The 25221-nt window shown below is 46.4% G+C and overlaps 1 protein-coding gene and 1 long non-coding RNA gene across 3 annotated transcripts; one reads left to right on the top strand and one right to left on the bottom strand.

Annotated features, from left to right (window-relative positions):
• Positions 1 to 566: 566 nt before the first annotated feature.
• HEBP1 (heme binding protein 1) lies at positions 567 to 25210 on the bottom strand. Of its 2 annotated transcripts, none has more exons than XM_077756448.1 (4): positions 25085 to 25210; positions 17756 to 17894; positions 15803 to 15983; positions 567 to 1126 (listed from the first exon to the last, which is right to left on the bottom strand). In XM_077756448.1, the coding sequence occupies exons 1-4, from the start codon at positions 25160 to 25162 to the stop codon at positions 955 to 957; spliced, it is 570 nt and encodes a 189-aa protein (XP_077612574.1). In that variant the 5' UTR covers positions 25163 to 25210; the 3' UTR covers positions 567 to 954. The 2 variants fall into 2 exon arrangements, with proteins under 2 accessions (XP_077612574.1, XP_077612575.1); XM_077756449.1 differs by having other exon boundaries at positions 567 to 1122.
• On the top strand, positions 7842 to 9629 carry LOC144225222 (uncharacterized). Its single transcript, XR_013333243.1, has 2 exons — positions 7842 to 7938; positions 9146 to 9629. It is a non-coding gene; the product is annotated as an uncharacterized LOC144225222 (long non-coding RNA).
• Positions 25211 to 25221: the final 11 nt, after the last annotated feature.

Genomic DNA, 25221 nt, shown 5'->3' with positions numbered 1-25221 from the left:
AGAGAGAGACAGCGTGAGCAGGGGAGGGTCAGAGAGAGAGGGAGTCACAGACTGAAACAGGCTCCAGGCTCCGAGCTGGCAGTCAGCACAGAGCCCGACGCGGGGCTCGAACCCACGAACCGCGAGGTCATGACCTAAGCGAAAGTCGGACGCTTAACCGACAGAGCCCCCCAGGCGCCCCTGAACCTGTGCTTTTTCTAACGTCATCTCATCGCGGTGAATATGTCCTCCGAGCAAATTTCCTGCCTTCAGGGATGTGTAACAGAATGTGACGATTTTTCTCGCTGGTTTCCTTGTGTGACTCCTAGAGCTGTTTGTGGACCACAGCTGGAAAAAGGATCCTCAACTCACGGTTGTAGACTCGTCACAACGCAGCCATGGCAAATGTCTCTGATGTAGAGACGGTCAAGCACCCGGCACACGTCCTTCTAGCCCGGGATCTCTGGCTCTATGTTCTGGAATGAAATTTGGGCTTCCTGTAACAGTAAACATACTAGTACTCATAACGATGTTCTTTATGAGACTGTGGACCCTTGGAAATAACTATACTTAGAATGGCTATCAGCTGTTTCAATCAAAGATCTTTATTTTCAGTGTCTTTTCAAAGATCTTACAGGAACCACGATGAAAGATCACGCACAGATCACATTTTTCCCTCAATAGCAAAAATACAGGTTCGATACTTTTGAAAAAGCCGTTCTGAGTGGCCCAGAGAGCTGGGAAAGAGCGGCTGATGTTTTTTTTCTGGGCTACCACAGAGCTTTCTAAGGCAGTTAGAAGGATGCCCGGGCTATCTTGCTGCCCACCACGAGAAAAAGAGACAGAATACGCTGATTTCAGGAAACTGGCAGTGAAGGGCTCAGGAGGAAAGTTGGTTAAGCTTTTGCTCCTCCCTCTCCCCCGAGGAAGTGGACACACAAACACACGTCCAGAAGGTCTAAGTCAGAGCATTCCTCATGCTTTCACCAGCCAGACCTCGTTGCGGCGTCCGTAGGGCTTCATGGGAGGGTCGTACCCAGTGCAGAAGTAGAGGTCGCTCCGGCAGGTGGCTGTGCCCTCCAAGGCAGCCCGCAGCTGAGTGGCGTGCGCGACGTAGTCGGCCTCCTTGGCGTAACCGCCAAACTGGCTGGGGGAGAGGAACGAGGGGCTGGTTATGAAGAGACATGATCTTCAAGAGAGGCGAGGTCTTTAAAAAAAGAAGTCACTTGCCACTCTCACTATGACAAGCGCCCGAGAGCAGTAAGATCGCTCGTCTGCTGCTTCCTAGATGGGTGGGCTTGACCCTCCTGAGCCTCAGGTCTTCGCATGGACACCGGGGATAGGCTGTCTTTTCCCTCCAAGGTTGTAATGAGCATTAAGTACAGTAATGGGCGTGAAAAACTAATGCAGAGCCTGAAACACAGCAGTCAAGTCTTTCCTTTCTGGAATCTTCCCGAGGGACGGCAGGCTGACCTTCCCATCCTTCGCCCTTCTCTCTAGATCTCTCTTACTGCCCAGGCAGCAACTCCTCTGGGCCCCCCTGGCTCTAGCTGGGGAAGGAGGAGGAGACAGGGGCGTTAGCGAGGGTGGAGCCGCAGCTAATGTTTCTCCCCAGGCAGAATGGTGACAGGTAGCAGCTTTGTTAAAAAACAGAGCGACGGCCATGTGTAGCAACATGGACGGAACTAGAGGGTGTTATGCTGAGCGAAATAAGTCAGGCCGAGAAGGACAAATATCATATGTTTGCACGTATAGGAGGATTAGGAGGAACTTAACGGAGGACCGTGGGGGAGAAGAAGGGGGGAAATAGTGGGGGAGGGGGAGAGAGGCAAACCATGAGAGACTCTTGAATGCTGAGAACAAACTGAGGACTGATGGATGTGGGGGGGAGGGGGGATGGGCATGGAGGAGGGCACTTGTGGGGATGAGCACTGGGTGTTGTATGGAAACCAACTTGACAACAAACTATTCGTTAAAAAAAAAAAACCCAAAGAAACAAACAAACAAAAACGGAGCAACCAAAGGCAGGGTCAGGGGGAAGTCTTGGGAGCCCCCTTGGCAAGCTGTAAGCATGCCCCGCATAAAGAAATCACTTCTAATAAATCTCCTCTCCCGTTCAAATCATGAGAGCCTTCTTTTTCCAGCAAGTAAAAAGACTCCTAAATCAGGCTCTTCTCTTGACGGCAGAAGGTGGGGACAGAGAAGGAAGAAAGCTTGCCTTTTCAAGATGATTATTCCTCCTTACGTCATCTGCCTACGCTCCAAAATTCATCCTGTGGCCTACCCTAAATATACCACTCTAAATCTGAGCTGCACTAAAATCTTTATTAGAGTCAAATATGTCCCCAATTCTAATGAGCTTTATGACTCAAAAGTCTAAATCTGCACCAGGCCAAGATTAGGCCAAATGCATTATTTTTGGCGGGGTTCTCTGAGTCACGCTTTGCTCTTTTATAAGTGGTTAGTCATGCTCGGCAAGCATTCGGCACGTTGATTACAGGGCTCCTGATGTAAAAACACCCAGGATTTCATCTTTAAGGGATTGGCTCCTCCAATGTCTAGACCATCGCCAGAGAACATGGACAGCGCCAAGACCGATTCGGAGGAGAAGAGAGTGAGATCAAGTATATCGAAGAGGGGCTCTAAGGCAGTTCAAGAAAAGTTGAACTCTAACTCAACGAGAGGATTAGCGCACCGAGGATGAACATTAAGGAAAGACTGTTTGGGCAAGAAAAGCCTACAAGACAATGGTTTATTTCCAAAGAATGTCTATAGGTTGAGAGCCACTTGCCTGAGATGAATCAGATGCTGAATGTAGGAGGGTGGAGTGGCCCCTGCATCCCCCTCTCACTCCGTGACACTAAATTTTATCCTTGAAAATGAACAACGTTGGCCCTTTAGGGTGCTGGGTCTTTGAAGCGTCCAAAGAAGACGTGGTCCTCAAATACCTGCGTTCATCAGTCGGGAGCCGAAATGGCTAGTGTGTGCTCAACCCCAGTACTGCTGCCCTGTTCTAGCTCCTGGTCTTGGGGACATGCTTTAAGTTCTCTGACCTTCAGGTCCTTCATCTGTTAAATGGGGCTGACAGCAGAATCTCAGAAGGCTGCGGACTGCTCAGCACAGTGCCCGGCACAAAGCAAGCCCACGACAAACAGGCTGTTGCCGTCACGTTGCAGCTCTGCTCAGAACAGCCATCCAGTTCCCTGCGTTTGGGCTGAGGGATGTGACCGCAGTCTCCAGTAACGTCAGGAAGCCCGGAAGCCAGCCTCGTAATGAAGAACTGGCTCGATAAACCATCTCCCCGTCTCCACTGGACCCTCTCCAAACCCTGTGTACACTTTCACCCTACCCCCCAGTCATTTTCCTGTTTTCTCCTTGTTCTTTCTCTCACTCTTTTTTTCTTTCTTTCCTCTTCTCTCCTCCTTCCTTCCTTCCTTCCTTCCTCCCTCCCTCCCTCAGCACTTGTGACCCTCTGACATACTATATAATTCATTCGTTGTATTCATTCTTTATGGTCTGAATTCCTGGTAGAATATAGGCCCCAGGAATCCAGGGATCTTTGTTACTTTGTTCCCTGGTGTATTCTGAGCACCTAACACAGTGCCTGACACATATTAGATCCCTTGGCTAGACGAATAATTCTGGGATAAACAATAACAGTATCTTCAGGCTGACAGACCTCAAGATGATAGCACTTAGGTCTGTTGGCTTCCATATTCACTAACTCATTTAATAAAATCTGAAGCACATACTAAGGGGACAGTAGTGGTAATTTAAACAAGAAAACTGGATTGGCTGGAGCCACACTGGGAAGAGCCTTGAATGCCATGCCAAGGACTTTGAACCTGATCCTAGATGCAAACGCGGACCCACAAAGGGTTTGAAAGTAAGAGGCTGACATGATCAGGTTGTGTTTTGGAGAAATCCCTCTGGTGGCAGTGGAGGGAAAGAGATGGAGTCGCTGAAGGTCAGGAGCAGCCAGGTGTGAGGTGGAAAAGGCCTTCGGACAAAGGCAAATGTTGAGAAGTGTCTGGATATGGGGGGGAGGGCAGGGAGAGGTGGAGGAGTCGAGGATTCTCCTGGCTTCTAGTCAAGTCTCTGGGTCCAACTGGTGCCACTAACCAGAATAGGGGCATATACGAAGGGGCATCTGTGAGATACATTCATGCAACTATTATTGTGTACATAAGTGTGTGTTGGGCACTGTGAAAATCTCCTCGACCTAGGCAAGAACTGGAGTCAGAGCTCCTGATTTGGGAAGAAGGTGGGCCTAGTGATGGCTCTTGGGAGTCATCAGTGAGTAGTTAACTGACTATCATCACAGTAAGGAGGGAGATGAGGCCTGGATGGTGAGCACACGGAAGGAAGGTCAGCAGTTCGTTCCTGGGAACCCTAGTCCCCAAGGAGTGAGTGCAAAAAGTGGCCTTGGCAAGGGCCACGGGAGAAGGAACTTGTCTGAGAGGGACAAGGTGACCCAGCAAGGGATATGGAGATGTCATCATTTGGGGACTTTTAGCTTCATTAAAAAAAATTATTAAAAACTATTTATTCCCATGTGGAATGAGATGCTGATAATGAGGCTAAAAATTTCCCTATTGCTTCATCATGGAAGTATTCTACTAGAAAACAAACAAAGTGAGAGGGCCACAAAACAGGTACGTGTGTTCTCCTCGCTGGCAAATCAACCGACTCACCCAAACCCCATCACAGAATCGCATGAACAGGCCAGAAAACCAAGCCCTACAGGGCATGCGGTCCTGATACATGATGCAGGCTCAGTGCCCTTTCCTCCACCTGTTTACGGGTAAGCCGCCTCCTTCCTCCCTGCCTCAGCTTCCACGCTACCCACCGAGGATAACACAGTGCTCTCCAAGTTCACAAGCACGTCTGAGTGTGACTTCAAGAATTCTCGTAAAGCACTCGGAGCTCCTCAAAGGAAATCAACATGAAGTCTCATATACCAGTTTTGTAAGCCTGTTAACAGGTCTCAGTCACCATCTTCAAAGAAGCTCTCCTCTGGGGCACTGGATTTTATCTCCCCCCATGTCAGAGTTCAGCATTTGGAACAAAGAATTTCGTTACTATGGGAATCGAGGAAAGACACCCCCCGCCCCCGGATTGCAGAAACACAAAAGGAGCTGACTAAAAAGGTCTAGAAGAGGTTGAGGTGAGGGGGTGTGGGGGGGTGGATGATGGAGGCATCAATGAGGCGGGCCAACACATAGAGGCTTTGGTCCAACGAGGCAAAAAAAAACCCAAAAAAACAAAACAAAACAACCCAATTAAAACCCATAATGGTTCAGGCATGCAGTAAAGTAGGAAGAGAAATGGACAGTCTGAGCCTGACCATCCAACTTGGTCTAAAATTTTATCAATAAGTCCACACAAATTTGGGGACAGCCTGCTATGCATGTAACTCTGTGCTAGGCAAAAGAAATCTAAGATCAGGGACTGATACTTTCATATCCCCAGGAAAGAAGTCACACCATGACGCATTTCATGCAGTTGGACTGAACTGTGCTTATGGAGTTGAGCATCGCGGGGCACCAGACACAAGCTAGGCACACAGAGCTGTAAAGATGATGAAGACGTCTCTCTACGCTCTCGAGGTCTAACTGCAGTGGTCAGGGCAGAAGCACACATAAAGATTATATAGGGCAGCAGGAAGCGCTAGAATGAAGGTCGAAGGTACAAATGGAATGCTCTGGGGGTGGGGAATAGGGAATGATTGGTTCTGACTTAACAGCATGGAGAGAAGGCGCTATGGCGGCCCTGATATTAAGCAACTGTTTACTGAGCATCTCTTCTTAATGCCAGCAATGAACAATATGACAAAAATGCCTGTCCTCACACAGCTTCCAAGAAGAAGCTGGGGAAGAAGGGCTGTCGGAGGAGCTGAGTGAATGTGATGAAAGCATGGACGCGGAGGCTGCATGTGTGTATATTTGAGGGGGGGCCCTGAGAGGTGGGGGGTGGCATGCCCTGAGGTCAGGTAGACACGGAGTGGGGCTCTGTTATGGATGGAATGCCATGATAAAGCATTTTCACTAGGCTTCGCTGCCTGGCTACCCATTTGGGGACCCAGCCCAAGGTTTCCCCACCCCCGCTCCCCCTTCTCATTTGAGTAGTAGCTTGGGCTTTGGTCCCAAACCCAATGTGTGCGTAAGTCAGAGGCGGGCCCGAGGCCCATGACCCGAGTTGAGCAGCGGGCGGAGGCGGTGTGATCGGTCCCATGCTTTATGGCAGGTGGTGATAAAAGGACAACTTAGAAGGGACAGAGGTGGAAGAAGTAGAATCAGGAGGGCATGGCAATAGTTCGGGCAAGAGGCGCTGAAGACTAAGGCAGTGTGGACGGAGGTGCTTGCTTGCATCTATCGCTCCAGGTGTTCTGGAATATGTAGCCGCAGGGCGAGCTGAATCATCAGATGCGAGCTCTATGATCTATGTCTACAGGGAGGCAGAGGGTCTGAGGACATTTCCTACGCCCTGATATACGGGAGGACCCCACCCAGAACATTTTCATACGCTTGCCTTAAAAACCTGTGTGGTATGCCCAAGACGGCATGGCATAATGCGGTGGCATTAAAGAGCTAAAAGAATGACGTTTGAAACTTGTAAGTTAGGAGGTATAACAAAAGCCATTTGTTTTCCTGCAAATGCCCCAAGAGGTCCTTAATAAAAGGGACAAAGCCTTGTTATGTTGAATGACGACAACAACAGCGCGCGCGCACACACACACACACACACACACACACCCAACTAGGGGGCGACCAAGGCTTGGCCAACAGGTGATGTGGAAGGTGAAGGAATCAGGATGACATTTGAACAGGATGAACAGGAGGATGTAAGGGACCTTTGGTTAAGACAGAACGCAGGGCATCAGATGCGGGGAGGGCACCTGATTCCACTTCCATCATTGACGTGCTGATGTGGGAGGCCCTGGGGAGGTACTGCCGAGAGGCCCTCTGGGAACTGGGAGCGCAGTGCTGGTGCTTGGGAGACGGTAGCGCTAGCCGTGTGGACTCAGGCTCACCCACCCAGAAATGGTGCCTGAGAGTCCCTTCCAAGCACCCATTTGTAAAAGACATGCGGGACACCTCACCGGTTGTGGGGGGACATGTTTTTGGACTCAGAATCTCATCATTGGGAGGCTCTTAGATGGGAGGCGGCTTAAATATCAGAGGTACTCAGCAGCTATTTGCCCAGCGGAACCAAACTTCCCAGTTAGTACAAACACCGCATAGCATACCGGCTGCCCATCTCTCTAGGCGACGCTTAGACTCCCTCTTGGGCAAGGGCTTCCTCGCTCTGTTACCTGTCCCTCTAACTGTTAGATACGTCAGGCCAGAGTGTTTTTGAGTAAGAAATATGCTTCCCTATAATCTCAACGCACAAATACCACTTCTTATCTCGGAAATACCAAAGTCCTCAAATACCTGAGACATCTGTCTCTCGTCTCTCTTCCCCACTAGAATGTTCTTCCCGGGAGGAAAACCTGTGAGGTTGTCCTCAACAGGACCTACATCAATGCTTGGCACAGAATAAGGGAATAATGAATACGCGGTGTTTTTGAATGACTGAATGAATGTGTAAATGGCCTCACCTTAGGCATCACGTTGAGTCTGATGATTGGTAAGACATTCAAGGGAGCTGGAGAGATGGTCAGGCTGGAGATGTACTGATGGAAGGGTGACAGCTGAAGCTATGGGAGGGGACCAAGATCTTGAGGGAGGACAGCAAAAAAAAAAAAAAAAAAAAAAAAAAAGAGAGAGAGAGAAAAGAGAGAGAGAGAGAGAGAGAGAGAAATTGCAGGCATGGCAAAGACCATACTTTTATTCACTTATTTATTCACCAGCTTTTAACTGAGCACTGACTATAGACCAGCCCAAGGTCCTGCCTTCATGGATATCCTAGTGAGGGAGAAGACAATAAACAAATGAACAAATGGGCACATAACAGGTGAGGTGAAGAAAAATAAAGCAGGGTAGGTGGAGAGAAAAGGAAGGGGTGCTATTTTTGAAAGAACGGTCAGGCGAGGCTCCTTGAAATCGAAAGGACAGAGCTTGGGTATTGAGCTGACCGAGGAGGCAAGGGTGTATTATACCACTCTTGGCCTGAGTCTCCTGGGATTACAGATGGGTGCTGGAATTATCTGGGAACCTGGCTAACACGGGTCTATAGCTCCCTTAAACACTAACGTGGGAACACTCCAGAGGCTTAGCGGTTGCAGCCTTTCTACCAAAGTTATTGTTCTCTAGGCTGAACTTCCCAAGCTGCAAGTGTCTTCAGTTAGGGGTTGGTCATTCATTCATTCATTCATTCATTCATTCACTTACTTTGAGAGAGAGAGAGAGCAGGGGAGGGGCAGAGATAGAGGGAGAGAGAGAATCACAAGCAGGCACTATAAGCACAAGGCTGATGTGATGCTTGATCCCACAAACCGTGAGATTGTGACCTGCGCTGAAATCAAGAGTCCGACACTTAGCTAAGTGAGCCACCCAAATGCCCCAAGGGCCTGGTCATTTAGAGAGAAAAACATCAGCATCCCTAGGTGCCTCATGGCTGACAAAATTGTGTCATGTGCACACTTAACTAGACCCTAACAACAGTGCATCATAAGCTTTATTTTACTTTATTTTAACGTTAAGTTTTTGAGAGAGCAAGAGCATGAGTGGGGGAGGGGCTGAGAGACAGAGAGACAGAGAGAGAGAAAATCTTAAGCAGGCCCCATGCCCAGCATGCAGCCTGACATGGGACTTAATCCCATGACCCTGGGAAGGGTCAGGAGCCAAAATCAAGAGTTGGACACTTGGGGCACCTGGGTGGCTCAGCTGGTTAAGTGTCCGACTTGGGCTCGGGTTAAGAGCCCTGTTTCTAGCTCTGGGCTGACAGCTTGGAGCCTGCTTTGGATTGTGTCTCCCTCTCTCTCTGCTCCTCCCCTGCTCATGCTCTGTCTCTCTCAAAAATAGGTAAATGTTAAAAAAAGAAAAAAAAAAAAAAAGAGTTGGATGCTTAACTGACTGGGCCACCCACGTGCCTGTAAGTTCTATTTTATGGATGAGAAAACTAAAGCTCAGAAAGCCCAACTCTTAAACTCCTAATTATTAGAGCTGAGGTTTGAACTGAAGTATATCTGTACTAGCCTGATTTTTTTTGTTAATTCTAGTAAAACTGGACCTGATTCTCAGAAGGAGGTGAAGTAAGAAGAGAAGAGGCTAACTCTCACCGACTGTCTACCTAATGTCTAGCACTGTATAGGCATTTATGACACCGCATTTCATCCTCACACAACCCTGTGGGTTAGGTACTCTCACCCCATCTTATACCTGGGGAAACCGAGGCACAGAGAAGCTCAATAACATGCCAAAGGCCACTGAACTAGGATTGGATCTCAGGTCACCCTGACAATGAACTTCGGGTTTCCAACTCTTTCTTTCATACCCAGATATTTCACTAAAGCCGTCAGCCCTCTCCTGCCTTCGGTCTCTGTTGAACTCAGTGCTGTGTTGCGTTGAGGAGACTGAGCTGTAACCTAAGTGGCCTTTGTGGGACACAGAGGGAGAACAGCGGTCTGGAATGTGGCCACTCATCCCATAAGTGTGAGGGTACTTCTATTGCCTTTTGTGAATACTAAAAGGATTCTGATAGTATTATTCTTTCCTAGCCTCTTAATTCAGTGACTGGTAACGTATACTGCTAATAAATGTACAATCCCTTCTAAACATCCCTTCACAAGGTCATACAAAAGGAAGACTGAATGGAGGACGCAAAGCTTTCATTGTGGAATTAGTCTTTTGGTCATCGAATGCACTTACTGTGTACTTGAAACAGTTCTTTTGCCTTCTGTTATCTTCATTCACGCTGCCTTCCACGTTAAGGTTCTTTTAAATGTACATTTGACTTGCAGTGACACCAGGTGGCAAGTTGAGGAATAACACACGCTAATTTAGGACCATGTGTTAGGTTAAATAAAAAAATTCACTAAGCCATGCTAGACATGCTAGACACCATATTTATCACTCATCTGTTTAGGTTTCAGAGAATTAAGAGGAAACTTCCACAGTCCTGACGTTAATAGTACTTTTAAAGAGACACCCTCGTCCACCATACGGAACCGGGGTCCTTGGAGAAATGGCTAATTCCGGCTCCAGACCAAGAAATGCCAAGATGTGCTTGACCCATTTTGTCATACCAGAAAACAAAGAAGCACTAGAGTCACGTGGAAAGGACGAAGAAACCAATTTGAAAAGGCTCCTGCTGGTTAAAGATGGCCAATTTGAGCATCGGTGAGAAACACATCAATTATGTTGAAATTCGTAGGTTTATACTGATACTCAAAACACAGATCTACACTACCTTGCCTGTGAGGATGTTCAGGAATGAAATCATTATTCTGAAAACGTAGAAGAAGGCAACAAGCTAAAACATGTCTTGCGTTTTCTCTAGGACTCCATCTCAGGGAAACCAAATGGCAGACGAGGAGAGGTTTCTCTTTGCATGAAAGTATTCCAGCTAATAACTGAAGGAAAAATAGAAGACATGATCGTTTTACCAACTCTAACAAAGAAAGGCCTCTGGGTAAGGGTGATCTACAGACACTGACCTCACAAAAACAGAGGCAAGCAAACATTATGAGCCCCTGATGGAGGGATACAACACCACCTATGAAACATCCTTGTTGAGATCTGATTATGCTTCCGGTTCTAACTATTAATTTACAGGCAGTGCTGCAGGGAGAGGGACATGTTGAAATGTCACAGAAAGGCAATCGGTACCATTCAGACTGTGGGAAACAGGACAAATGACCCATAAGCAGCCAAGAAAAATAAAAAGGTGTAGAGGTGAGGAGAGTCACCGATCAGTAAGAGCTTAAAAGGCGTACCAACCCACTGCAATGGATGGATTTTATTTGGATCCAGGCTCAAACACTTTTAAGAACAAATGATCAGGTAGTGAGAAATCTGAACACCGGACGTATTTTATAGCATTATAACATTAATGAAATGATGTTTAAATTTCAGGAGTCCTCAGATATTATGATTGTGTTTTTAAAAGGTCTTTCGTAGTCACACTGAAGTATTTGTGGATGAAATAATATAAGGTCTGGAATTCGCCTAGAAATAACCCAGTGGAGGGGCTGGGTAGTAGTTGTGAGGTTACTCATGACACAGATTTGACCTTGAGTTAATTATCATTGAAGGTAAGTGATGGGTTACATAGGATTTCACTATCTTATTCTATCTTTTCGTAAGTTTGAAAATTTCCATACTAAAATGTTAAAAGAAAAAAATCATACCAACTCATCGCCCCGGGTCTGGTCAAACAAACGACTCGAAGCCAGCCTGGTCTGCTTTAAAGGCTTCTGTGAACTGATTTGTGAACTGATTTAATCATGTCAACCCCATTCCTCATAAAATCAAAAAGGGCGAAGGGAAAAAGAATTACTGAAATTCACCACAGGTTATGAAGTCATTTGTAAAGACAAGCATCTTAAGAGCTACTGAAGGCACTCTTTGGCAATAATTCTAGGAAGACAGGGAAACTGTCTTACAGAGCATGAGGGACTTCCCAAGCTTCTGGGATTCAAACGAAAATGGTACTTATTCATTGGAGTCCACCTGGCTGCCTCCCGAGACACACATGGAAGAGAATGGAACAGAGGGATCAGGCGTGAAGGTCAGACAGGGGAGACAGATGGCACAAGATTTAAGGAGGCGCTTACGCTCAGTGCCAACCCTGCTCTTGGACAACTGTGAAAGTGGGTGCCTCTTTAACTTCTGTGCTACAGGCACCTGGCTTCCCCACTCTAGTCCCTGCCCTTGGGAAAGACGTTCTTTTTTTTTTTAATGTTCATTTATGAGAGAGAGGGAGAGCAAGTAGAGAGAGAGAGGAGACGACACAGAATCTGAAGGAGGCTCCAGGCTCTGAGCTAGCTGTCAGCACAGAGCCCAGCTTGGGGCCGGAATCCATGGACCGTGAGATCTTGACCTGAGCTGAAGTCAGACGCCTAACTGACTGAGCCACCCAAGCACCCCGGGAAAGCCTTTCTTTACTTGGAGTTTGCTTTCTCTGCAGACTCTAGTGAAGGCTGGAAAATCTGATGACTGGAGAAAAACTCGTTTCCAGTGTAGGCGGCCCAGCTGCAGTACACTCACTGTCCTCTGGGGGGCCCTGCGTCACCTGGCCTAGGACTGCCCAGAGCAGCCAAGCTTACCTTCCCAGCATTAGTGCTGGCAACAGAGAGAGCCGCATCCTCAGGTGCAGAGTTGGGGTGGGGCAGTCAAATAAGTGTGTTTGGAGGCCCCTGGGCGTGGACAAAAACTCTTCAGTGCAAGATTATTTGTGTGTGTGTGTATATATATATATATACACACACACACACATATGTACACATATATATATTTTGGGTGGGTTGTTCTAGAGCAGGAGCAAATCCATACCTATAGTTGATGCTGGTGAAGCTCCTGGTCTCTGACTATACATGGTTCAGGCCTGCCACCAAGTACGATTTTGAAAACAGGAGTCATTGATGATCTATAAGAGACTTGGTTTCTGAAGGGAGGGTGTGGCTCAAAGAATAAAAACATGCAACCATGTGCACCGGTCATGCTTTACAGTCAAAAGGAACACGACCCCATTTGAGGCCCCGGCAACAGGAGTAGAATGATAATAGGATGCATGCGTGCTCTGCTCAAAGGACCACAGACAATGAACAACTAAGGGGTGGCAGTCCAGCTCTGCCAAATACTGCCTGCCCTTCTGGCATTCAAGGAGAGCGCGGGCTAAAAAGGAGATCCCCCAAGTCCTTTATGTATTCATGTACTCATTCACATATTCATGAGCCCAACCTACAACTTGACTTAGATATTCCCGGAGTTTCCCAGAACCCTGCTGTGCCTAATGTAGGTGTTCAGCTTAAGCTGCGGGGATGCTCTCTGTCCAAGTCAATTTGGCAACTGGTAAAGGCATTTATTCAGACACAGCGCAAGCGTTTGTGTGTTGTAAGCTGAAGAAACCGAAGGGAGAAACTGTCAGGACTCGGTATTTCTTAACTTAATTCACCGACAATATAGAGAAATTAAGAAAACAATCCTATTTCCATCAAATAGGAGAAAATATCTAGGAATAAATTTAACCAAGGAGGTAAGAGACCTGTACACTGAAAACTGAAAGACATTAATGAGGAAAGTTGGATAAGACACAAATAAATGAATAGATTTTCCATTCTCATGGATTGGAAGAATTAATATTGTAAGGATGTTCCTACTACTAAAAGCAATCTACAGATTCAATGCAATCTCCATAAAAATTCCAATGGAGTTTTTCACAGAACTAAAAAAACAACCCTAAAATTGTATGGAACCCCAAAAGACCCTGAATAGCCAAAGCAATCTTGAGAAAAAAAGAATGAAGCTGAAGCATATTTCCTGATTTCAAACTGTATTACAAAGTAATTATAATCAAAACAGCATGGCATTGGCATAAAAAAAGATATACAGATGAAATGAAATGAAATGAAACAGAGTGGAGGGCTCAGAATCAAATCCAGGTATATATGATCAACCAATTCACAACAAAGAAGCCAAGAATAGTCTCTTCAATAAACAGTGTCTGGAAAACTGGGCAGTTACAGGCAAAAGACTGAACTTGGACCTCTCTCTATCTTACACCACCCACAGAAATCAGTACAAAATAGATTAAAAACTTTAACATAAGACCTGAAACCATAAGATTCCTAGAAGAACACATAAGGAGTTAAGTTCCTTGGCATCAATATTGGCAACCATTTTTTGTATTTGGCAACAAAAGCAAAAATAAACAAATGGGACTACATCAAATGAAAAAGCTTCTGCACAACAAAGGTAGCCATCAACATAATGAAAAAGCAACCTACTCAATGGGAGAAAATATTTGCAAATCTTAATTCCATATAAGGAATTAAAAGCCTAAATATATAGAGAACTCCTATAAATCAAGAGCAAAAGGGCCAAGCAATCTGATTAAAAAATGGGCAGAGGGGGCGTTGGTTAAGTGTCTGACTTTGGCTCAGGTCATGATCTCATGGTTTATGGGTTCAAGCCCTGTATTGGGCTCTGCTGACAATGCAGAGCCTGCTTCAGATCCTGTCTCCCCTTCTCTCTGTCCCTCCCCCGCTCACACACACACACACACACACACACACTCTCTCTCTCTCTCTCTCTCTCTCTCTCCAAGATAAAGAAACATTTTTAAAAAGTGGGCAGAGGATGTGAATAGACATTTTTTCGAGGAAGACATACAAAAGGCCAAAAGATACATGAAAAAGTGCTCAGTATCACTCATCATCAGTGAAATACAAATCAAAGCCACAGTGAGATTTCACTTCACACCCATTAGAATGGCTATTATCAAAAAGACAAGAAATAACAAGTGTTAGCAAGGCTATGGAAAAAAGAGACCCCTTGTGCACTGCGGGCGGGAATGCAAACTGCTGTGGCCACTACGGAAAACAGTATGGAGGGTCCTCAAAAAATTAAAAGTAGAACTACCATAGGATCCAGCAATTCCACTTCTGGGTATTATCCAAAGAAAATAAAACCGTTAATTTGAAAATGCACCTCCATGTTCACCGCAACATTATTTACAATCGCCAAGATATGGAAACATCCTGAGGTCCATCAACAGATGAACAAAGATGTGGTACATAAACACAATGTAATATTGTTCAGCCATAATAAAAGGACAATCTGCCCTTTGCGACAATGTAAATGACTTTAAGGGCATTATGCTAAGTGAAATAAGTCAGAGACAGGAAAACACTATACGAATCTCACTTACGTGTAGAATTTAAAAACCAAACAGACTCTGAACTCACAGAGAAGAACTTGATGGTTGCCAAGGACAGGGGATGTGGGCGGAGAGTAGGAAAAATGGTGAAGGTGGTCAAAAGGCACAAATGTCCAGCTAGAAGATAAATTAGTCCTGGGATATAATGTAAAGCAAGGTGACTATAGTTAACTATATACCGTGATAAATATTTGAAGGTTATTAAGAAAGCAGATCTTAAAAGTTCTCATCTCAAGAAAAAGAAATTGTAACTATGTCAGGTGATGGATGCTAACTAAACATGGTGATCATTTCATAATATTTGCATATATCATGGCATTATGTATTGTACACCTTAAGTCACCACGATGTTATATGTCAATTACATCTCAGTAAAACTGGAATACAATATAAGTGTAATGTAAATGCTTACTCCAGATGATTAAGGAGTGGGGATGGATGTCAGGTGATACCCCTGGATGTCAAAAGATTCCTCTCCTTACAACAATAAGATAAAAACAGAGGAAGAGGAACTGAGGGCTAATGGGGGGTGGTGGGGGAGAGGGGAAGGGGGGTGATGGGCATGGAGAAGGACACTTGTTGGGATGAGCACTGGGTGTTATATGGAAACCAACTTGACAATGAACTATGAAAGAAAAAAAAGAACACAAAAGAAATAAGCTTGAAATTTAAAAAAACCCCAAAAAACAGAGAAAGAGGCAAACCATAAGAGACTCTTAAATGCAGAGAATAAACTGAGGGTTGTCGGTGGGGAGGCGGGGGAATGGGCTAAATGGGTGCTGGGCATTAAGGAGGACGCATCTGTTGGGATGAGCACTGGGGGTCATAGGTAAGTGATGAATCACTGATTTCTACTCCTGAAACCGATGGTACACTGAACATACACTGTATGTTCACTAACCTGAATTTAAATAAATATATTTAACAAACAAAACAAAACAAAACACCAAGTAGAGCTACCCTGAAAAAAGAAGAAAAAAAAGAATCCTCTCCTTACAGAGAATAGACGGTGATGCTTTCCCTCTCCTCGATCTTAACGCTGTCATCGGTGGGAACTGGCGGGTTGCTCTGAAACTGGTTTGGAATCCGGAACCAGACTTTTAATTTCTTCTGTAGGGAGCCATCCTCACTTGGAAACACGGCAAAGGAAATAGGCACTGTCATGCCCATCCCGATTCCTGAAAGCACGAAAACCCACGGAGTGAGGGTACCATAGGCAGAACTGGCTCAACACAAAAACAGACAGAACTTGCTCAGGACTGTGAAAGATGTGCCAGTCTCATTCTTCTTCCAGGACAGGATGTTTTTTGTTCTTGAAATTAATAATAGGTATTAAAACTATGTGGTCAGTTACACACAAAACACCTCTTATTTGTATGCTTTGGAAATAGGAGTGTAGTGATTCAACTCATTTGGAAAACATTATTTGCTAATATATATCAGGGCTGTAAATAGATCAGCATCTAAATACTCTCAATTTAAAGATAAATTTTAAGGAAATAATCTAAAATATGGAAAAGGCTATAGGTGACAGGATAGTCATTGCAGCAGAATTTATAACTGTGAGAGACTGAGAGCCACATAAGTGTTCAAAACAGCAATGTGTCTAAGTAAATCATAGGTGCATGACACAATATGAAGTAGCTATCAATAATTATGCTTAAGAAGATTATTTCGCAAAGGTGGAAAAGTGTTGAGAAACACGTAACAGAAGAATATAGAATTGCACAAACACTATGATTACATTTTAAGAGCCTATTAAAGGATGCCTGGGTGGCTCAGTCGGTGGAGCGTCCTACTTCAGCTCAGGCCATGATCTCATGGCTTGTGAGTTCAAGCCCCGCATCAGGCTCTGTGCTGACAGCTCAGAGCCTGGATCCTGCTTTGGATTCTGTCTCCCACTCTCTCTGTGCCCCTCCCTTGCTCACGCTCTGTCTTTCTCTCTCCCAAAAATAAAGAAAACATTTTAAAAAAGCTTATTAAAAAGCCCATAAGAAATACATTCAGAAGACAATAATGATTCTATTATTTGGGGTGCTGTTGTGTTCTGTTCAAGATTTTCTTTAACGAGTTTTATAATTTTTAGGTATATTTTCTTCTTAAATGAGAGTTATGACACTATTAAGAAGGAAAAGATTTCTTCCTGACCTCCCCCTGGTTGACTTACGATTCAAAGCCTGATTACTTTGGTCCTAGTAAATGTTACTGAGGTTAAGACCAGTTTCTAGCTTTCTAAATTATCAACTTGAGAAATACCCTAAAAATTAAACATCACATCTCCTTTTTCACCTTGCTTTCTGATCCACTTTGGGTTTGCACTCATCGTAAAGAGCAGTTTAAATTAGAGAGCTTTAGTGTTACATTCATATTAAATACGGTTTTCATGCTGCCAGGCACACTGAAACTTCACGCCCATCATCTTAAAAATAGGGGTGCAGCCCTCACACACTGCCAAGTCTTCAAGAGTGGAACAGCCTAAAAAGCCTCAGACCCTTCATTTGCCAGAACAGAGCCGGGACCCTGCGGTGCTCAGCACTCACTGAGCCTCCGTACGCTGAGGGTTCTAAGCGGCCGGGTCGGGGGACTGAGCAGGGAGGTTCAGCTGCAGGCAAAGTTCTCAGGTCAGAGGTCGGGCTGGCTCTGTGACTTGGCTTCCTTCACTCAGTCATGATAAACACTGTACGGCTAAAAACCCCGGGCATATGTTCGGGCCTGGGAGAGAAGCTTGAAGGCAGCGATACTAAGTGGGGCTACCGCACGAGGGGGAGGCTGGGAGGAAGTCAGTATGGTCCCCCCACGGAGCGTCCTCATGCACACACTACAGGTTCACACGCCACGGAAGCACGCGGTGACAGGTGCCCTGTGGCCCCTCCCCGTGTTTTCCGCGGGTGACACGAGCCGTAGCAAGCCTGCCTCCGAGACTAGAGCCACATCCCTCAGGAATACTCACCCTTGTCGTTGGTGCCCCCTACATACTTCATGACCTTGGGCATGGCTTCGCGCAGACCCTCATCCACGGGCTTATCCGTCACTTCCACCGTGGCAAACTGCCCGCCTTCACAGGTCCTCTCCTCGTAGGAGACTTCTTCCTAGGGGCGGAATGCACGTGCTTCAGAGAGGTAAGGTGGCAACGTGTGGCCACTCCAGGGCAGTAATGGTCCAGGTACACGAGCCCCCAACTGCTGAAGAACTTTCCATGACGAGCCCGGGCATGGTGGCAGGGTAGAAGAGACAGACAGTAGGGGTACGAAGGGCTATGAGAAAAAGGTTCTGGAATTTCTTACACATGTAGAGTCAGCAGGAAAAAAAAAACCCTCATATAATCAATAGTCTCAGAGAGTTAAGAGACTGCCTCCCAAGCCACTCAGAACACCCCCCAGGATGCTATAAAAATAGAATGTCCAGAGATCAAAGGGCTCCTCGAAATTAAAAATATAACAGAAGTGAAAAATTCATTGGGGGAGATCAGAAGATAAAGCGGAAAGAAATCTTCCAGAAAGTCAAGTGAAAAGGCAAAGAAGGAGAAACCAGAGGAGAAAAGGACATCAGGGGATCAGGCCAGGAGATCCAACATCTGAATGAGAAGGAGAGCCAGGGAAAAGGGGAAGACAATTGGAAAGGAGGAAACAAAGAGATACAACAACAATCCCACAGACTCCAAGCCTCATTCTAGAAGCCGGGCCCCAGGGCAAGAAGGACCAAAGTCGTTCTCTCCACTTTGTACTCCCAGACTCGGCTCCTGTCTCGCTAAATGGTACCCCTCCCCCACTCCCCTGGATACCCAGCTCCACTACTTCTCCAGAGCCTTCCTGGGGGGACACCCCCCCAGCATGACCACTCTCTGTGTGGGTCTCTGCCCTAAGGTCCTTTGCCATAGAGATCCACACAGATCTCCTTCAACCCTTCCCCCTCTTCGTTGCCCTGTGATATCGCAGATAATTTCGTATTCCTCAACATACACTATAAGACCGTTAAGACTGTTTTTCAAACGTTGAAGAGAATCAGGATACATAACAAGAAATGCATATATATATATATTTATATTTTTTTTTTACAGCATATCCAATCAAGAAGAAACAAAGTGTCACAAAATAATACTTTACCCTTAGGCAGGGGATACATTCTGAATCTAGCCTTTTCTTTCCTCCCTGTTGACTTCCACTCTACTCAAGTGAATTTTACGCTATTCCACTGAAAGAAGAAACAAGTGCCCTAATTGGATGCTTAACCGACTGAGCCACCCAGATGCCCCGAGTTGGTTACTTCTGATAGACATTTGTATGCCTGCATCAAACTCAGAATAGGGGCATCCAAAGTCATGTAATGGACCCTCATCTCTCACAACTGGAGAAACCAATGACAAGCTCTCAATGGAGAAAAGAGCTGGTTGGCTCTTTCCTTTGTTCTTTCCTTCCTTCCTTTATTCATTCAGCCTCCAACCATGGGGCATCTACTGTGTGCTGAGCACTGTGCCAGGCACTATGATACAGAGAAGAGAGACATCAGGAGGGGATAGGCTAACACAAGTAGCCAGGAAAACAGGTAATAACCTGATGTTTAAGAGGAGAGGCAGGGTAGTGTGGGAACACAGATTACTTAGGTTATTTTGTAGGGCATGGGTGCATGTTGATGTGTTTGCTTAGGTCAGGCTGACTTTGAGGTGCTTATACATCATCCAGCTGGACATTCAGTCCCTAATGCACTGATTCATTGAATAAATATTGAAAATCTCTGCCAGATGCTACAGATTTGGAGATTAATATGATACGGGCAGTCTAGTTGGGCAGTGAGTAGATTCTGAAATTATTGTATGATGTAGTAAATGTTCTGATAGTTCGGGGAAGGCGATTCCAGGGAGTGGGCCCCACAAGTGTAAAAGAAGTACAGAAGAACAAAATGCTGAAGGTGAAGCATGCAACTAGGGCTGGATCAAAGGCGGTCAAGCAGGGCACAGCCAGAGGGGCCGGACGCACAAAGAACTCATAGGCCAGCAGAGGGAGAAGGATTTTGTAACCACTGTCCCAGTGACGGTGAGCCGAGCATGCAAATCGGTTGCCCCTAACCCAAATTAATTCAACTGACTTTGTGATCCATATAGGGAATTTCGAGTGGGAGGGGTCCCAGAGCAGAAAGGAGTTCTGAGGATGGTATAGGTAGGTGATCTGTGCTCTCAGCCTGTCCCCCAGGCAGAAAGTCCAGGGCCAGGGAAAAGGTTGCAGAGAAAGGAATCCAGTTTGACTCAGAGAAAGAAGGCTCCCATGAGAAGTCTACCAACCCTTAAGGCTCAACTCAACCTCCTCCTCCCGAGCCATCCCTCCTTCCTCTGACTCCAAAGGCAGATAACACTAAGGTTAGGAGGGCCCTTTCATATCTATCTGTTCATCTGCCTCCTGTTATAGACGAGCAAACTGTCCATTGTGCAGCTGGACACGTGGGTCTAGAGCTCACCAAGAGACTGATACAGGGATATAAATTTGGGAGTTATCGGCAAAAGGGGTAGCTAAGGCTGTGATTGAGGCAAAGATTGCCCAGGGAGCATATACAGAGGATTCTGTATCACTTCATCATGTTAATGAATCCCTTACCTACAAGCCTTCATTCACCAAGTTCTTAACCTATCCCAGGTGGTCGGGCATCACCTAACTTCTATCCACCTTTCCAGCCACACTCAGACCACCTCGTCACTGGCCTTCTATTTCCTTCAGTGCCCATGGTCATTCCTGCCTCAGGGCCTCTGAACCAACCTGCCTCTTCCTCTCCCTGGAATATCTCTTTCCTGTCTCTGCCTGAGGAACCCCTACTTATCCAAAAAGTCCCCACCGAAAAGTCACTTCCTCAAAGAGGATCCCAACTGAATACAAGTTCCCATGGCATTTTGTATGGGCCCTAGTCCTTTGAGGAGACAATAGTGATTGTAATTGTAACAGAAAAATAATGCGTTTCACCTCCATCTGCAACCGTAGGCTCCACGGGGCCGGGGGCTGTCTGTATCTCTTAGCAGGTACTACTGCATCTTGCATAGAGTAGGTACTAGAAGTGTGTGCGGGAAAGGAGGCTGTGGAGGAGAGCCTAGTCCTACCCTGATGACAAGGAATACAACAGACATAGCTGGGCAGACAGATGAGAAACCAGTCTAATTACATCTATGCTGGAGAAAAGTGGGGTCACAACGTCCAGAGGTGGTACGATGACAGCTCCTGCCTGTTTTCACAGCATCTGAGTCCACACACTCTCATTTGAACACTGGATCACTGTGAAGATTTAGGTTTGAGAGACGGATATTACGAAACCACTCTAGTTCTCCAGGGAGAATTTAAATAGAGTTCTATTTCCGTGGAAAATAAAGTACCTAGGTTAACACAGTTAACACATTTGATTCTTCCAATTTAATGTCTTTAGTGTGTTTCTTTGTCACATGGAGCATAGTAACAGCCCACTTCCGCCCCAGATCCAGCTAGCTCATGCTCCTAATCAGATAAAGGTTCGGCCCATGTCTACAAACAGCAATATTCAAACACTCAGTGGGAACCCTGGCCAAGTTCAAATCCCCGACAGGGATCTTGCAATGGTATTTGCAAGGTCCTCAGCAAGGTCAGTTTTTCTTTTTTCCTTGCCACCTGATGTGATGGGCGTACGTGTTAATTCTGGAAGCCAGCTTTCTCATTATAAGAAAATAATAGTAACAATCAACCTAACTCGGTACTTTCTATGTGTTGGGTATTATTTTAAATATTTTGCATGGATTCATTCATTCAATCCCTCCAATGATCCCAGGAAGGAGTCAGTGTCTTTATCTTCATTTTCAGATGAAACTGGAGCACGAGGGGTGAAATAACATGCCCAAGTTCCAGTGGGCAGGTGGTTGAGCCAGGATTCAAACCCAGGCTGTCGGGTCCTAACCAACGTGCACAGACTGGGGAAAAAAATCCCATAAAGATGTCAGTTATTAATATCAGTCCTGCTCTGAGCATCCACAAGACCCACCCAATCCAACACAGAGAACAGTGTGTCCTCCTCTCTCCCGAAGCAATGTGGAAGGCACCTGATAAGGTCTGTAGCAGCCTGGACCTCCCCCATCACAATCAGTCCTGAACATCTGTTGAGCCTGAACCTGAGGGACACAGGGCACACTGTCTGCCATCAATTTGCCCAGGAAAGTAGGCAACAGTTCCTGACCCAGACTCTTTCCAGGGTAAGTGAGACAATTTCAGGGAGAGTCTGTTTTCAAAATAATAACACCCTGAGTTTGTATACACACACACACACACACACACACACAGACACACATATATTTTAAAAGGTTTATAAATACCTTTGAATAGTTAAGTAATTGTCACATTCACATGGTCATTCTTATATTACAGTTGAGGAACTTCAGGGTTCAGAGTGGTTAGGAGGTCAAGTAGCTTACCCCAAATTACCTGTGCAACTAAAGGGATATTAACGCCATACCTAGCCAAGTGCTAGGTACTTTATTGAACTGCTTATAATTGGTTATCTCATTTAAACTTCCAAACACTCTTATAAGATACGAATTATTATTTCCTCTCATACTTAGCTTCAGAGAGGTTAAGAAAGTTGCTTGTGACCACACAGCCCATAAGAGCAGAGCTGAGTTCTGACATGATGATGTGACCACATTTGTAGGGTGCATTAGCTTACAAAGCCTTTTCATGTTTTTTAAAAAATGTTTATTTATCTATTTTGAAGGAGAGAGAGCACAAAGTAGAGAAGGGGCAGAGAGAGAGAGAGAGAGAGAGAGAGAGAATCCCAAGGAGGCTCCATGCTCAGTGCAGAGCCCTACGCAGAACTCACTCTTACCAAGATCATGACCTGAGCTGAAATGAAGAGTCAGATACTTACCCAACTGAGCGCCCTGCATTTTCACGCCTTTTAAAAATTTAATATTTATGGTAACACTGGGAGCAGATGGGAAGGATATTTCTATATCCATTCTACAGCTGCAGAAACTGAGATGGGTCAGGTTAAATGATTTGCATCAGCCTGACAGCAACATCCCATACGGCACTATACTCCCATCAGATGTTGAGGGAAGATGCTTACTGGGGAGCTGTATTTGTCCCTAGAGGCACCAAATCAGTGCAAGATGACACTGTATCCATAAGGGAAACAGAAACTACTGGAGTATTTTGAACAGAAGAAGCACCTTGATTCAAGGAGTTAATTTCATAGATAACAGAAGAGCGGAGATGCCCCCGCACAAAGCAGGGGGACAACCCAGAGGCGAGTGAGCACCTTAGAGGAGGCAGAGGGAGGATTATGTCACCTGAGCTCAGACACCTGGATCCCTGGTGGAAGCTAGAACCATGGTGGCCTGTCTAGAAAGAGCTGGAGCCACAGAGAGACTCTTGGTGCCAGAGACCTGACAGTTTGGAGAAACACCTTCTCCCCTTCCTCCTACCCTCTTATCTCCCACTAGTGCCTCCCACTGGGTGAACCTCACTGCCAGCCGCCTGACGTCACAGCCTGGGAAATAGGCAACTGGGTTCCGCCCCCACTCCACACGGAGAAACGAGAGCATAGCAGGGAGTGGGAGAGGAAGGGAATCTGTGGGCAAACAGGCAGCAGACCAGCTCAGACCCTGAGTTTGCAATGGTCTCTTAACCCAAAGAGACCAAGTGAGCTGGCTTCCACTACAGAAAGCTTCTGGAACCTGTTGGTAACATGTGGATTAAGCATTAGGGCTAACAAGCACCCTAGACCTCCCTGGGCTGAGGCCACAGACTGGCAGGCACACGGGCGTGATCCAGCCCCAGACAGATCCAACGGCCTGCAGTTTACAAACATTTGTAGGCAGCTGTCCGCAGTTAAAACCGACATATGTGCACAGCCTCACTCTGTGAGGAATCCCCTAGTCCTTCCTCCCTCCCCTGCTTGTTTTTCTTCATAGCCCTGATCACCATCTGATAACGGTATGCTTGACCTGTTTATTTGTTCTCTAGCCACTAAGACATAAGCCGCATGAGGACAGGGAATTTTCTCATTTTTTTTCAATGCTTTATCTCCGCAGCCTGTAAGAGTGACTGGCACACAGAAGACACTCAACAAGTAGTTCCTTGTTGAAAAAATTAATTTTAACTTGGGAGAGTTCACATGAAGAATCTGGGATTCTGGTTTTCCTTCAAAATCTGGCAGCAACCCTGGTTTCCATGTCTGTAAAGACACATTACTGCCTTCGCGGAGGGGGCCCTGAGTTCTCTCTGCTTTGCCTCAGTCTCCACCTTGCCTTAGTGCTTCACACGGCCAGCGCCACTCATTCCCATTACCTGCCTGGATGCTTGTAGGCATCTGAATATGTCACCCTTGATCTGGGATAACCTTGGTCATTCTACGTGCCGCTGAGGAAGCCGAGAGACAGATGAAGGGACAGGCCTCTGGTCATAGTTGCTTGAAGAATGCAGGCGAGAGTCTAGTTGAGGGCTTTTGTGTGACCACTTGTATTAAGTATCAGAACTTGGCCGCCACACAACACATACGAGATGCGGAGCTGGGAGCTGAGTCTACAAAGTGCACAAAGTACTTGTCTGCAGGAAGACTATGACCTAGTGGTGGACTCTGTCTTCAGGGGACAGTCCAACCTGCTTGTGTTAGCACTGATGTAGACTTGGGGGGAGACAGCAGTTACGCCCTCTTCACCCAGCCTGAATTCTAGGACCCAATTCTGGGAGTTCCACTGGCCAACATACAATTTCACAGCTCTGGGCCTTTGCACCTGCTCTTTCCTTTTCTGTGCACTGCTAACCTCCCTGAGGCCCAGCTGAAGACACCTCCTCCGGGTGGGCCCCACCGTCAGCCCCTGGCAGAATGGCTTGTTCCTGCCCCTGGTCTCTGTGGAGCACAGATCTTGTTCCATTATACTCAGTCCTCCGAGAGTTGGGAGTTTCTTAAGGACAAGCACGTTTTCGGCCTTTCTGCCACCGAAGGTCTCCCAGGAAGCAAAACATCAAAATGCTTGGGATGTTGAAATGAAGGAATGCAATCAAGAGGCGCTGTTTTATCGCCATGGGGGACTCCTCCCTCAGAGCAACCTCTCCTTTCTGTCGGCCCTGGCCTGCTGCTCTCGGGTTCCCTTACTTCCTCCTTCCCAGGTTCCGTGCTGGGCCCTGGGGAACCGTGCCCCTGCTAGGAGCCAAAACGCACATTCCGGGGCACGGCGCCGTCCCACCTGCGCGGCAGAACCCGCTCCACCCCGGTCCCGATCAGGGTGCGGTGGGAGGCGCAGCCCCGTCTCAGGTCCTCGGCAGCCCTACGGGCCTACCTTGCCCCCTTTGCTCAGGACCTGCCAAGGCCACGTCTCTACGCTCCCGAACAGCGAGTTCTTGATCATGCCCAGCATGGCGAGGCTGCGGCGCTCCGGACGCACCTACGGACGCCGGGTTGCAGGGNCTGAGTCTG

Source organism: Crocuta crocuta, unplaced genomic scaffold, assembly GCF_008692635.1.
Source record: "Crocuta crocuta isolate KB4526 unplaced genomic scaffold, BGI_CrCroc_1.0 scaffold262, whole genome shotgun sequence".
In the NCBI taxonomy this organism is placed as follows: domain Eukaryota; kingdom Metazoa; phylum Chordata; class Mammalia; order Carnivora; family Hyaenidae; genus Crocuta; species Crocuta crocuta.
This window is presented reverse-complemented; position numbering and strand designations above follow the sequence as displayed.